The sequence below is a fragment of the Stenella coeruleoalba genome, assembly GCF_951394435.1.
Source record: "Stenella coeruleoalba genome assembly, chromosome: 10".
NCBI lineage: Eukaryota > Metazoa > Chordata > Mammalia > Artiodactyla > Delphinidae > Stenella > Stenella coeruleoalba.
In genome coordinates this window covers 63,156,164-63,171,750 of record NC_137156.1, presented here as the reverse complement: position 1 = coordinate 63,171,750, position 15,587 = coordinate 63,156,164, and the positions used below count along the sequence as shown (strand labels likewise).

General features: G+C 42.8%; 1 protein-coding gene across 7 annotated transcripts in view; it reads right to left on the bottom strand.

Moving 5' to 3' along the window:
- Positions 1-15,587, bottom strand: part of LARS2 (leucyl-tRNA synthetase 2, mitochondrial) — a 278,070-nt gene that overhangs the window by 165,658 nt on the left and 96,825 nt on the right. For 3 of the 7 annotated variants that reach the window (XM_079934197.1, XM_079934196.1, XM_079934201.1), the window contains exons 1-2: positions 5,312-5,427; positions 1,645-1,899 (exon numbers count right to left, since the gene is read on the bottom strand). In XM_079934197.1, the coding sequence (XP_079790323.1) occupies positions 1,645-1,878 (234 nt within the window). In that variant the 5' untranslated portion in view covers positions 1,879-1,899; positions 5,312-5,427. The other 4 variants (XM_079934199.1, XM_079934200.1, XM_079934198.1 and 1 more) reach the window with 4 other exon arrangements.

Genomic DNA, 15,587 nt, shown 5'->3' with positions numbered 1-15,587 from the left:
ACAACTTCAAAATGTTTGGAAGTGACTAAATTTAAACCAAAAGAAAAAAAGCTAATTTTATGCTCCTCATTGAGAATTAAACTGCTCCCTAAGGTCTGCTTCCAAAATACATTTAGTTACATTAGTCTGGTCATGTTGCCACAAAGAATTTTCACTTCCTAATGAGGTAAAAGTCAAGCTTTTATTGTATAATTATGCAATATATTTAAACCTTGCTTTTTATCATTTCACGTGTTACACATTACATCTCTTTAAAGACCAGATTTTCTTTGTAACTAATGCCGAAAACCATCCTTCAGTTTAATACAAATAGCTACCCACCCACATTGTTCATAATGATCAATCTCATAGAAAGAATGAGTCTGATAAGAGTGGAGAATCAGGAAAGGCGATTCAAGCAGTGTCATCTTGTGCAGATATATATTTACTCAACTGCTTGCCTTTGGCCTAATCTCTTTAATTAAACATAAAGGGTCAGCATTATTTTACTGGTAACTATTATGAAAGGATGGTCAGAACTTAAGAGTAAAACTCTATTTTATAGTGCTGTGCTCTGATCAGATTCAATATTTCATTCAACAAATCATATCTTCCATTTGTCATTTTGACCAATATCGAGAGGTAAGGGTTAATGCATCCAAGACTGATCCCCAGCAGGTTGGTCTCCCAGAGAAGGAGCTGGCCTCCAGCAGAGAACTCCATGGAAAGTGGCTACAGCCAAGTGCTTAAGACAATTCAGGTAGAGCGCTGAGCTGGTGCAGACAGACCAAAAGCCAAGGGTCCCCTAACTTATATAGCTGCAACCATGAGGTTGGACCCCAGTCCCAGATCACATCTGGGAAGGGCTGGTACCTCCCAAGCCATGATGGCAGAAAAGGGCTGGAGGCCAGCGTCATGGGAGGAGAGAGGGAGGTACTTCTCAGAATATGCAGGAGCTTAAAAGTTCCACAGCTGAGGGGCCCAGGTGCCTCTCCTAGCGTCTCCTATCTGACCCTGCTGGATCCCTGTGTGCTGCCCCACCATGCAGTGGACCACAGAGGACCTGACATCTGCTGTGGCTCCTGTCTTGATGAGCTTCCCCAGTAAATGCTGCTCCAGAATTCCCAGTGTGGCACCATTTGCATGCACCTTGTTTGTATGTGCACCACACTGAAACTCCTCCAAGCACCAGGTTGGTCTCATCCCAGTTACCCCTCACAAGCATCCTGGGAAGCAGGTGAGCACTACTATTAACAATGCCCGTTTTAGATAAAAAAAAGTTGAAGCCCAGAGAGATTCAGAAATTTGGCTCAATGTCACATACTCAATAACTTATTTGAATTCAGGCAGTCTCACCCCAGTCCAAGCTCTTAGTCCCTCTTCTCTACCCTTTCAGCGTCTCTTAGAATACTCATGGGACTTCCTTGGTGGCGCAGTGGATAAGACTTCAAGTTCCCAGTGCAGGGGGCCCAGGTTCGATCCCTGTTCAGGGAACTGGATCCCACATACATGCAGCAACTAAGAGCTCGCATGCCACAACTAAGGAGCCTACCTGCTGCAACTAAGACCTGGTGCAACCAAAAAAAAAAAAAAAAAAAAATATATATATATATATATATATATATATATATATATATATATATATATATATAAAAGAATACTCACATCAGCTTCTGAAATTTTGGAGGCCTGTTCTTTTATTCGTTGATGCCACCATTTCTCCACATCCTTTCTTGTCTGCAGCGTATACTCTTTGGTCCACTTTCCCGTGGCACTGTAAATACCTCTGGAACATCCTGGAATCACTCTCCTTCCCCATTTGATGACATCTGGACCATCACGTAGCTGCCTTTTCAGAAGAGAGGCATATAAACCCAGCCTCTGCCAAGAAGGAGCCATTCTTCAAAAGGAGGGAAGGCCCTGAAAGAGAGGGCAGAAAGCACACCGTGTGAGCCGCCCGGAACCTCCCCGAGCTCATCCTTCCATTCAGCACAGCCAGCGCTCCCCGCCCGTCCACATGCTTTCCTCTTATTCTGATGACTTCTTCCCCTGAAAAGAATATTTCAGAAGTGCAATTGAGCTAAACACAAACTTCTTAATTGGAAAATATTAAACGTGTTCGATGCTCCCAAACAGCAAGATACAAAAGCCCCATAGGAACAAAAGGAGACCACCACCTGGGCCAGCTCCTGCTGCAACCTCACAGCTTGCTTGCGTGGGAAGCAGCAGAGCCACCTCCGGCCCTCGCCTTTAGGCCAGCCTAGGGTCTGTACAGGAGGCTTTAATTCCCATTGTCCAGGCTTCAGAAGAGCTCTAAGCACATCTGGGCTTGGCCTTAGGCTCAAGTATCAGAAGAGATCTGAACACAGGTCTCCCAGGAAGATCGGAGACTCTGAGCTAAGATTAGCGTTCTTCATACATACTACAAGCTAAGTATACTCAGTAGGCTGAGCCAGGAAATAACCATTATTTAGAAGACTGCTTATCCATTTAGTTCTTCATTCACCTACTAAATATTTATTGAGTGTCACTAGGTCCACACACTATTCTAGGCACTGGGGATAGAGCAGTGAACAAAAACAAAGTCCCTTCTTTCATGGCACTTATATACTAGTAGAGAAAAGCAGATAAGAAACAAACAAATAAATATATAACATGTGGAACAGTGATGAGTGTTATGGTTTTCTGGAATACAACCCACAGGTTGGGGCCCACTAAGACATCTAGCTGCGAATCAAAATTCAACTTTAATGTTTCATTGGTTTCCTCCAAAGGTGAATTCCAAAAATGACCTCATAGAAGTTTCATGTTTTATCACTGTGTTAAAGCCTAAGGTGACAGTTCATCAAATATTTAAGATTTATGACTAAATAGCCTAAACTTTCTGCCTTCCTGCATAACAGCATTAGCTATAGTGCAGAAACAGACAAAAACAGACCTTTCAAAACCAGAGAGAAATTAAGGAAGAAACTGGCACTCTGAGCTGGCATTAATTCTTTTTTGTTTTGTTTTGATTTGATTTGAATTTTATTTTATTTATTATTATTTTTTATACCACAGGTTCTTATTAGTTATCTATTTTATACATATTAGTGTATGTATGTCAATCCCAATCTCCCAGTTCATCACCTCCCCCCACCCCCCGCTTTCCCCCCTTGGTGTCCATACGTTTGTTCTCTACATCTGTGTCTCTATTTCTAAGCTGGCATTAATTCTTGATCCTCTCAAAATTTTTGTTTCGATGCTGGTTAGCCATTGTGAAAAAAGAAATACCAAAGAGTGCAGACAGATCACCAATATGAGCAATATGAAGGAAGGAATCTTAATTTCACTTAAAATTCTAATCCTGTCTCTATAACTTTCTTATACTATGCACCAAATTATAAAAAACGTATAACAACATTCCCTGTCTACATAACAATAAGCTTTCTAAAAATGTTTACATAATACCTGGCTCACTAATAACCTTTCCTGTACATAAACCAATGGTATAGACTAGAGAATTCTGAAATGGATCTGGGTATTTTAAAGAACTTAAAGTTCATAAAGCAAAAAGCACAAATAGATTAGAAAGTGATAGACTATTCAATGAATGGGGGACCGATTCAAATTAGAGCCCCACCTCAAACCAAAAAGCAGAGTAAATCCCACATAGATTAAAGAATTTTTAAAAATACCATAAAACAAGAAAAAATATAGATGAGTATGTACTAATTTTGTAAAAGGTGCAGGATGTTCTGTCCTAAGCATAAAAGCAATGGAAGATTTCATAAAGGAAAATATTAATAAAACTCTCTAAAAAATGTAAAATACCTGCATATCAAAACCACCACGAACAAAATTAGAAAGCAAACAACAAGCTGAGAGAAAACTGCCAAAACTACAACAAAAGATTACTCTTCTCTATAAAGCGTTCACATATGAGAAGAGAAAGAGTAACAACCTAATTTTAAAAATTGGAGACGGAGAAAAGAGGAAATACAAACTGGCTAACAAATACCTGAAAAAGAATGACTTTACAACTAATCAAAGAAATGCAAATTAAAACAACAAGGAAATATTTTGCTTATCAGATTGGTAAAAACCTGTTATAAAAAGAAATGTGCACTTTTATACACTCCTGGTGAAATGCAAACTGATTCCAACTCCCTGGGGAGCAATCTGGTAATATATGTGTCAAGACCCTTTAAGAAAAGTCCACACCCTTTATGTTAGGGGAACTCAGCCATAAGTGCACTCAGGGCTATGATTTACTGCAGCCCTGGAGCTCAGTCCAGTTCCCTTTCTTTACATCCCAGGCCCTGCTCTGGGACACTCCACCACCAAAGCCCTGATGGACATTGCCTCTTCCTGATAAGGAGCAGCCATTTTATTAGAGGACCACGCCCCTACCATGAATGTGAAAGGTGTGATTCATATCTCGTGCTATGATCAACTTGGCCCTTTTCTTCCTTAGCTCTGTCACATCCAGTTCCTTGCCTAGATGTTTGGAATCTTGTCTCATCTTCCACATCCTTCCAAAGTATCAATCCCCATTACTCCACTCCTCTTTAAGAGTCAGCCCTGATCTCAACCTCACTTAGGGCTTAAGGTTAAGTTTTTTGAGAATGGTGGGGGTAGCGGCCTGTGACCATAGAGGGAGGGGCTTGAGAACTGGACCCAAAATGACAATCATATACGGACAGAGAAACCTAGCAGAGTAGGAAAAAACGGGCAAAGAAACAGAACACAGAGAAGCACACGAGGGCATTAGTGTGCGCCCAAAAGAAAGTGTCCGAGAATGTACCTGGGAAATTAATCTTAAAGGAGCTATGTGCAAAAACAACAACAAAAAACCCCAACTAATTCTCTGTGACCTTAGGAAAATTACTTCCTGCCTAGAAAATCAGCTTCTCCTTAAGATAAAGGGGTAAATCCAGATGCTCTCTGATGACCTTAGAGCCCTAACATGCTGTGACAATGATCTGTGGGTCACAGAGAGGATGTGGGCCAATGGATGTCCTTCGAGTCTAAAGCCTCAGCCCCGGGAGCAAAGATCCAGGGACCAGCCGGGGTAGTGGAGCGGTGGAGAGAGGGAATTGAGTACAAAACTATACGTACATATGCGTTTTTCTGGGAAAGGGTCCAGAGCTGTCAACAGAGTCAGTGGCTCAAAGAATCTGAAGATCGGAATCTCAGAAACTTTTCCAGCTGGGAAACTGCACAGCTCCGAGACCACCAAACCCAGCCCGCACTTTCCCTTCGGCTCCCGGCAAGTCGAAATCTACCAATCCGGGTAAAGGGGAGATCAGGCCTCGTATCTTGCCCCTATGAGCCCGGGTCAGGGGTTTACCTGCTCACAGGCTCTGGCCTGCGGCTCCTTACGCCTCGGTTCCCACCTTAGGCGAACACGGCCCGGCCAGTCACCACGGGCGCCGCCATGTTGGCAGAACAACAACTTTATCGATGGCGGCCACTGCAGACACAGACAGGCGGGGGCGGAGCCGAAAGAGTAAGAGCGCGGCCTGGTCCTGACTCCCGGCATTCCTTGAGGCCGGGGCCGCTGGGCGGTGTCGCGGGTTCCGCTCTTCGGTCACTGGCACCGCCCCCTGGCCCCAAGCCCCGCCCTTGGGCCCAGACCTCCACCCTGCGTCTAGCGGCTGCAAAACTCTGGATATCCAAGGATAAAATTCTTCACAATTGTAGCAGGCGTGTGAAATTCATCAGTTTAGTGTCCCTAGGCGGCACGTGGTGTAAAGACCACTGGAGGAATCCCGAGGCCACGGTTCGAAGTACATAGTAGTTACAGCCTCCTCCTCCTCTCTCAACCTCTTGATCCTTAATGGACCACATGATGGTTAAGCCATCTTCCACCATATCCGTGGTCTAGCTGTGGGAGGGGAATTACCTGGCCAAAGTTGGAGGTAAAGTGTGCTTTCCTCACCTGATACTTGGGCTGGGAGTCAGGAAAACATGATGCCTGACCACCCACTTTCCTATTAGAGTTTATGTATTCCACCCTGTAACCTCCCCATCCCTGGCAAGTCTTTCTTGCTATAAATAAATAAATGAATGAATCAATGAATGAATTGCAAAGGAACAGTGGTGTTAAAGTATAATTTTCAAAAACGTAAAACCTGTTTAAAGGAGATTTAGAAGAACACATATATATGGGCAATCAGGAATACTGAAACAAATTTGCTACTTGTGCAAAACTGGTTGATATCATGTAGGACTAGAAAAAGTAATGTTTGAGAGCTATCTTTTTCTACAGGGCTGAAATCACGTGTGCCTCTATCAAATAAAGTTCATCCCATTATTCTGTATTCTACATCTATAGTCTATATCTTAGCTTTTGCAGAGCTGGACAATAGAAGACAAGCAAATGTGCATACCCCACAGCACCAGATAATCCCCAGACCAGTACTCCACCCACACACTAATCTCTCACCAATTTCCAAGCCTTTAACAAAGTTTCCTGACAGTTCGAAATCCAAATACTTTGTTATTCAGTGTACACTTCAGACCAGCATCAGCCTCACTTGGCAATTTGCTAGAAATATAGAATCTCAGGCCCCACCCCAGTCCTGCTGAATTGGACTCTGCATTTTAACAAACCTCTAGGGAATTCTTAGGCACACTGAAGTTTGAGACTCACTGTCTTAGAATGTGAGAGTTAGAAAGGATCTTGAGAATAGTCCAGCCGGCTCATTTTACAGATGAATAAACTGAGGCCCAATAGAGCTGTCTAGCTCAAGATCACAGCAAATTAGTACAGTCATCCCAAGGTATATCAGGGGGATACCAGGATCCCAGATCCTGTCCTGGGTCCAGGACCCCTCGAGGATATCAAAATCCAAGGATGTTCAAGTCCCTTCTTAAAATGGTGTAATATTTGCATATAACCTATGCATATCCTCTTGTACACTTTAAACCATCTCTAGGTTATAATACCTATTACAATGTAAATGCTATGTAAATAGTTGCCAGTGTACAGGAAATTCAAGTTTTGCTTCTTGGAACTTTCTAGAATTTGGGGGGGGGAATATTTCCCATCTGTGGTTGATTGAATCCACTGATGTAGAACCCACGGATACAGAGGGCTGACTGTAAAAGATTTGGTATTCAAAACTGGGTCTCTAACCTGCTAAAATAGTGCCCTTCCCAAAGTGCAGAATGAAAGATCATTAGTTGAGACAACTTCCAGGCCAATTCTCTCATTTCGAAGATGAGGACACTGAGGCCCAGAGATTGGCTACAGCTTGCCTGAGGTCACACAGCTAGTTGATGGCAGAGTCAGGATTCCCATCCAGGTCTCCTGATCTCTCCACCCCTGAAACCAGATGCTTAATTTAAATTGACACCATGGAAGCACTGACTCTCATACCAACATACCACACAAGGTAATTCAATCTTCAAGGACTTCATGCTGTATGCACATATAACTAGGGTGCCCTTTCTCTAATTTACCCAAAACACTAAATTCTAAGTAGCCTCTACCCTTATTTTGATTCAAAATACCTCTTTCCTCTTATGAATTAAAGTTAACATTGACATTTCTAGGAGATTATTTCAAATAGAATTTTTCTAAAAGTTCACTTGCTTTACTGGAAAGTTGCTATTTTTACATCAAAGAAGACATAACATGAAAGTAAATTTCTTTCACTCTTAAAGAGCTTGCTACAGAGATACATTATTAAATGAAAGAGACAAGTTGCTGGGCTGTGTAAAATGTTACCCATTTTTGATTTTTTAAAAAGGAAAGGAAATAAATGAAATACATGTGTTAGTATATGCATGAAAAGAAATCTAGAAAAATATGTCTCATACTATTTATTTCCTGTGATGATCTCTAGGGACAGTGGGGTTCTATGGGGCTTTCTTTCTCTTCATGATAGTTTTCTATGTTACTTTTGCTTTTTCTATTAGCTTGTGTGGTAGGCTGAATAATGGTCCCCAAAGATACCTAGGTCCTAATCCCTGGAACCTGTGAATATTATTTTATATGGCAAAAGATACTTTGCAACATGATTAAATTAAAACTCTTGAGATGAGATTATCCTGGGTTATCCTGGTAGGTCCTAAATGCAATGACAGAGAGAGGCAGAGGGAAATTTGAGACAGAAGAAGAGGCAATGTGACCACTGGACAAGATGCTGTGCTGATGGTTTAGAAGATGAAGGAAGGACAATGTGCAAAGGAAAGCAAGGAATGCAGCTCTAGAAGATGAAAAAGACAAGAATATAGATTTCCCCATATGATCCAGCAATTCCATTTCTGGGTAGATACCCAAAAAAACTGAAAACAGGATCTTAAAGAGATACTTGCACGCCCATGTCATAGAGGCATTGTTCACAATAATCAAAAGGTGGAAGCAACCCAAGTGTCCATCAAGGGATGACTGGATAAACAAAACATGGTACATAAATACAGTGGAATATTATTCAGCCTTAAAAGGAGGGAAATTCTGACACATGCTACAACATGGACAAACCTTGAAGACATGCTAAGTGAAACAGTCACAAAAGGACAAGTATTACATGGTTCCTCTTGTATGAGGTACCTAGAGTAGCCAAAGTCATAGAGACAGAAAGTAGAATTGTGGTTGCTCAGGGGCTAGGAGGAGGGGGGATGGGGAGTCATTGTTTAACATGTACAAAGTTTCAGTCTGGGAAGATGAAAAGGTCCAGAGATGAATGATGGTGAATGCACAGCCATGTGGATGTATGTAATGCCACTGAACTGTACATTTAAAAATGGTTGAGATGGTAATTTTAAAATTTATTTATTTATTTATTTTTGGCTGTGTTGGGTTTTCGTTGCTGTGCACAGGCTTTCTCTAGTTGTGGCGAGTGGGGGCTACTCTTGGTTGCGGTGCATGGGCTTCTCCTTGTGCTGGCTTCTCTTATTGTGGAGCGCGGGCTCTAAGCATGCGGGCTTCAGTAGTTGTGGCACATGGGCTCAGTAGTTGTGGCTCGCAGGCTCTAGAGCACAGGCTCAGTTGTTGTGGTGCACGGGATTAGCTGCTCCGCGGCATGTGGGATCTTCCCGGACCAGGGATCGAACCCGTGTCCCCTGCATTGGCAGGCAGATTCTTATCCACTGCGCCACCAGGGAAGTCCCGAGATGGTAAATTTTATGATTATTTTACCACAATTTAAAAAAAGGAAAGAAAACAGATCCTTTCCTAGAACCTCCCAGAAGGGAGTGGACTTCTATTGACACCTTGATTTTGGCCCAGTAAAACTGATTTTGGATTTCTGACATCCAGAACTATAAGGAAATAAGTGTGTATTGTTTTAAGCCACCGAGTGTGTGGTAATTTGTATACTATTCAGCTTCTATGACTTTGTATACAGAAAAGATTAAGAAGACTTTTTATTAAATAGAGTGATGCCCATCACCATTTGTTTGATTTCATCTTTATAGGGCATTGTATGTTATTAACATTCTAATTCTTCAGAAAGTTTCTTTACATGGCACCGTCTCATCAAAGGAGCCTAGCTCTCCAGAGTCTCACTCAAACATTATTTGTCTCCTTTGGCCAGGACTCAACTTGAAGAACAGGTCAGGGTCAAACATGCCAGATACCACAGATAATCCTTAAAGAGAAGGAGAGCCTTCTTTCACACTTGAGTAAGCACTGCGAATAGCCGTGATAGTGGCCATCCTTGTCTTACTCCCTCGGTCCCTCACTTGGATTGGGGTTGCTTCTAATGCTCTACCTTAACGTATGATGCTTGCTTTAAGTTTTTGGTAAATACTCTTTGTGGTATCCCACCTCCAAGATACCACCAGTACCACTGATAACTCCACCTCCTGGTCTTCACACCCATGTGTATCCCCTCCCATGTTATACTGGGTTGGGTTAGTGTGACCAATAGAATACAGCAGAAATAACTCTATGTACCTAAACTTTCCACATTAGGTTGTAAAAGGCACTGCAGCTCCCATCTTGGTGTGTGTGTTTGTTGCATCACTCACTCAGGTGATGGGGTATGAGGGAGTATGTCATGAGCAAGGCTATAAAGAGAGCTAGGGACTTCCGTGGTGGTCCAGTGGTTAAGACTCCATGCTTCCACTGTAGGGGGCATAGGTTCGATCCCTGGTTGGGGAACTAAGATCCAGCATGCTGTGTGGAGTGGCACGGCCAAAATAAAAACAGAGAGCTACATGGTGAGGAACTACATGGTGAGGAACTGAGGTCATCTGCCAGCAGCCAGGTCAGTGGGCTTGGAAACAGTTCCTCCAGTCCGGTCAGCTCTTCTAAGACTGCAGCCCCAGGCAACAACTTCACTGAAACAGCACAAGAGACCCTGAGGAGGAACCCCAGCTAAGTCATTCTCAGAAGCTGCATGAGATAGAACATGTTTGTAGTTTTAAGCTGCTACGCTTTGGGATAATTTTTCTCAGCAACAGATAACTAATGCACTCTTTATCACATCAGGAGAGTTTCCTTTAATACCCGGTCTAGGATCCAGTCCAGGGTATACCCTGCATTGAGATACAATTCTTCTTTGTCTCCTCCAATCTGGGACAGCTCCTCCATCTTTATTTGCATGACCTTGACACTTCTGAAGAGTTCCAGTCAGGTATTTTGTAGAATGTCCCTCCTGATTTAATTCACGATTTGTATATGGGGCAGACATGCCACAGAAGTGAAGGCTGAGCCCTTCTTGGTGCATTTTTTAAAAGGAATAGGAAATGCATGAACATGTTTGTAAGGCGGTGGAGATGGTAAAGTCAAAGGAGGAATCAGTGTCAGACATGGAAGGAATGACTGAAAGAGGGAAGCCTGAAAAAGTGAGAGGGGGCAGGATGCCCAGCTCCCAGAGGTGGACTTTCACATTTTACTCTCTGTATTAAAACACTGAAGTTTTTAACAACAGACATGTATTACTTTTGTGATTAAAAAATGAAAAAGACTTGTTTTTTTAAACTCTAGGCTCAATCTTGTTTCAGAAATTATACTACCTTTTCCCCCCATATTGTAAGAGGCTTCTATAGCGTGGAGACTTGAAAATTTTACTTGCCTTCCAACGTATTTACTCATGTTTACTCCTTTAAGAGCCGGCATTCGATCTTTAGCCTGAACTACTGCATACCTCCCATCTCTGTGTCTCCCCCTCCAGCTTCCCGGCATCCTTCTCTGCGTGCTTCTGCTGCCTTGGTTTTCACTATAAGAGCATAAGAGCCAGGCCCTGCATCAGGAAATGGGTGGACAAGGATGAAGAAAACATGCTTCTCTGACCTCAGGGAGACTCTCATCTTCAAATTGCTTCTCTAGTTCTCTCCGCCTGGGTGCCCCTGCCTTTCCTCCCACCTGTGTGCCTTTCATATTATGGTGTCTGATCCTCCAAGTTTCTCTTCTTCTTCTTCTCCTTATCCTTCTTCGTCCTCCTCCTCCTCTCCCTGCTGCTTCCTCTTCTCCCCCCCCCCAACCCTTCCCTCTCTCACTGTTTTTTCTCTTCCCAACCACCTTATCAGTTGGTCTCTTTCTGGTCCCTCCCACTCCACCTCCTCACCCCCTTCCCACCTCGTCTTGCCCCACCTACTCTGTTGGACCCTACCAAGGTTTAGACATTCCAGATTCATTCAAGTACTATTTTAAAAATTGTAATGACCAATTTCCTGAGTTCTTTGCAGACTCCCTTAACAGCTTTGAGTTTTATTTGAATCACTGAAACTTTACTTCTCTACCCTTTGTTCATTTTCCTTACCTCTTGCACCTTGCTCTGCACTCTCTTTGATTAATACAAAAGCCTGCGTGTCAGGAATTTCCAGGAATAGGAGTCTCCATTTCTTCATTCATTTCTTCCCTTAGTGTAAAAACAAGCTTTTCCCCTGCTTACCTCACTAGGTAAAGCAAACTCACTAGAAATGACCTCGAGGTACAAGAGTAATAAATAATTCCAACTTGACATTTATTTCCATGCTTTTGCGACCTTTCAAAAAAATAAGTCCTGAGGCAGCCATGTAAATTCTTATCTGAGCTGTCACATTTCAGACATTGATTCAGATCTTCTGGGAACAACTTGAAGTCTTCCATTATGAAGGCCAACTCCAAGATTCTTGCTACTGTATACAGGCCTGTTTTTCAATAAAAATGCCCCAGCTGTGATAATCAAGCCACTGAAGGTGTAGATAGGCTTATCATCTATGATTTTTCCCCTTACCTACTCCTTCCCCTTTTCCGATCAATGCTTCTGGACTTCCCTTTAAAAAGCCACCCCTCACCCCAACTCTGAGCCATTTAGTCTTGTGAACTTGACTCCACCCCTCATACCCCAGGTCTGAGGTCTGGCTTAATCCAGTCCAGTTATTCCATCCCCTGACCACAAAGACGGTTGAGGCAGGCACATTATCTAAGCTGGACTAACCAGACGAAAGCATAGGACTTCTGCTGGGAACACTAGAACCCAGATTCTTTTTGCTGCTGTGTGGAAAGAAAAATCTCAGTAATTGCAGCAGCCATCCCAGAACGAGATGGATGAGTCTGCTAAGAATGAAGGCAGGACGCTAAGAGAGGAATTGGGTCCTGGTGCTACAGAAGGATCTGCCAGATCAAGCCCTACCTGAAGCCAGCTGTCTCAGAATCTTCTTCCCAACTAGGCCTCAACTTTGGCACTTCTGTGTCTATCTTTGCATGGCCCAATCATAGCAAGAATCCTGCTAAGTCAGTTTAGCCAGACTCCCCCTGCCCGGGGTTCCTCTTCCTCCACCAACCCCCAAGTGATGCCTGATCACCCTGGCCTGCCTTCAGCAAGCATCCTGTTAGGTTGGCTTAGCCAGACTCTCCCCTTACCCTTGATGTTTCCCATTGGTAATTTTCTATCCACTGACCCTCACTCTGCTCCTTGGCTATAAATTCCCACTTTTCTTTGTTATATTCAGAGCTAAGCCTAATCTTTCTCCCCTACTGCAAAACCCCATTGCAGTAGTCCCTACACCTATAGTAAAAGTCTCCCTGAATAAAGTCTGCCTCACTATTTTAACTAGTGTCATGGATAATTTTTTCTTTAATAGTTCTTGCTGACCTGAAAGTTAAGCCTAGCACTGGTGGGTCAAAAGACTCATAATGATCTTTGCAAAGCCAGTGTCCAAGAGATCAGGAACCAAGAAAATGGGAGTAGATGCCTTTCTGAAGAGCAGTCTTGGCCTTGAGTGGCCTGGAGCAAAATCAGTACATATTTTCCTAGGTGCCTGATATAAAAAAGTACCCGTTTTTGGCATCCCTTCCAGGATACAAAGTTTGCTGAAAGTGACCTCTTTTGTTGACTTTTAAAATTTTATGTCTCCCCCACCCTGCTGCCATCCCTTGCGGTTCTTGAGTGTGTAGGAAAAAACCCACTTGGAGTGACTCACACCACAATTATCCTTGGACACAGAGACAGACCTTGGGATTAAGCTTTTGATCTGTTCATTACAGGGGAGAAAAAAATCCTTTCCACTGCTGCAAATCTCCTTAGGCTTTGTGATTACTTCTAGAAAAAGATAATCTTATTTGAAGAAATACTGAATGTATAAAACAGTACTGAGTTACATTTGACCTGAAGATATTCAGAATTTGTTATTTTTAGTCTAAGAGTGGGTTATGGGTTACTTATATTTATTTGCAGATGTATAAAATGTATCTTGTCCATCTTTTGGTGATATCTGCAATTTTAATAAATAAATGTTAGTAAGATCTTATAGGTCCTATATCCCTGCCATTAATTTGGTGTTTAGTCAGACCATCTCTGGCATCTCTTGTATTCTTGTAGAGGTAATTAGCCCTTGAATTTATGTGTATATGTCTTCTCTTCCCAAGTAGACAATAAATTAATTAAGTCAAGGATCACACTCCTCTGATCCTTGATCAGCAGCATAGTCTTGTACACAGAGGACAGCAAGTTGTGTGTCAGTCCCAACGATCTAGTTTACTGTGTTACAGTCCAAACTGTACAGCAGATAAATAGAGAAAGCACAGGCCTCAGTTTCCTACCCTGCCCAATCTGTGACATGTAGGAGTCGTGTATGGAAAGAATTTAAAAAGTGCCAGGCATGCAGAGGGAGTGTAGGAAGTGGTGGGCTGGTATTAGCAGTAACAATGATGTAACTGCCCTGTAATTACATCATTACGTGGCTGGAAGGACTTGCCGGCATACCCTTAACCTGACAGTGGCTTCCCAGTGGCTGGTGATGAACACACTCCAAGTAGAGAGGATGGCGCCAAATAGTCTGTGCTTTTCCTACTCATCCCCTTGCAGAACAACCAGACTGTGTCTGAGGAGCACCCTGGAGTTCCTTCTTTCTAGTGTCTTCTCTTTTCTCTCCCTCCTCACTCCCTGCGGTCCTTATTACCCATCATGTCCCTCCTCCTCACCCACAGAGTTTCCAGATCTTTAAGACAAACCAGGCTTTCTCTTCCTAATATTGGTTGCTTTTCATAGCAGTTCATGTTCTTATGCTGAATGACCTCCTTCCCACCAGGGTAGAAGATGAAAAGAATAAAGGGGGAAAAGGGACCGAAAATCCTGCATGGCCAAACAATAACAACGATAAAATCATCATCGTCATCATTGTCACCATCATCATCATCATCTGAATTCTCTACCTGGAGCCCAGAGCGAAAGGAGGGAAGGAGGGGGATGGAAGAAAGAGGAGCTGCACTGAGTTCAAGTGCTTGACCACGGGAGGAGAAAGAAGAGAAAAAAGGGAAACATCTATCTATGAAACAGAAACAGACTCACAGACATAGAGAACAGACTTGTGGTTGCCAAGGGGGAGAGGGGTGGGGGCGGGATGGAGTGGGAGTTTGGGGTTAGCAAATGCAAACTATTAAATATAAAATGGATAAACAACAAGGTCCTACTGTATAGCACAAGGAACTATATTCAATATCCTGAGATAAACCATAATGAAAAAGAATACAAAAAATAATGTATATATATGTATAACTGAATCACTTTGCTGTACAGCAGAAATTAATACATTGTAAATCAACTATACTTCAATTTAAAAAAAATCTAAAAAAAAAGGAAAGGAGGAAGAAGAGGAAGACAAGAAAGAGAAAGAGGAGAAGTTGGAGGAAGGAGAGAAGGAGGAGGAGATTGAGGAGAAGTACATGGAAGAACAAGTGGGAGCCTTGGGATGGGGCAGGCAATAAGATACTATCCCTGGCTCTTGGCCCAGGGTAGCAAATACCATTCTAGAGTCTGCAAAGGGTTGAAAACAGAAGATGACACCTCAGTGCAGTTTATGAGTCAACTGAACTATTCTGCAGCCATTTAAATCTGGACACCCTGTCCCCAAAAAGAGAAGGAGAATGCTGAAAGGCTTCAATTACAGAACCCTTGTTACAGGCCAGGTACTGTGCCAAGCTGGGTGGCGGCAAGCAAGCTGTTTCTCCTCTCTAGTCTTTAGGCTCTTCATCTGTAAAGAGACAGAGGTGGTGCCTACCTCATAGATTTGTTGTAAGGATTGAGAGAGAGAACGCATATAAAGTGGTTAATGGCAGCCCCTTAGGGGCGGCGGTGCTGCTTCTTACAGGAGGTGTGCGTGGGACAGGTAGGGAAACCTTTCCAGTGTGTAGATCCCATAAAGGTGTAGGCCACTTAGTGCTGATAAATTGCAAAGAGGTATATATT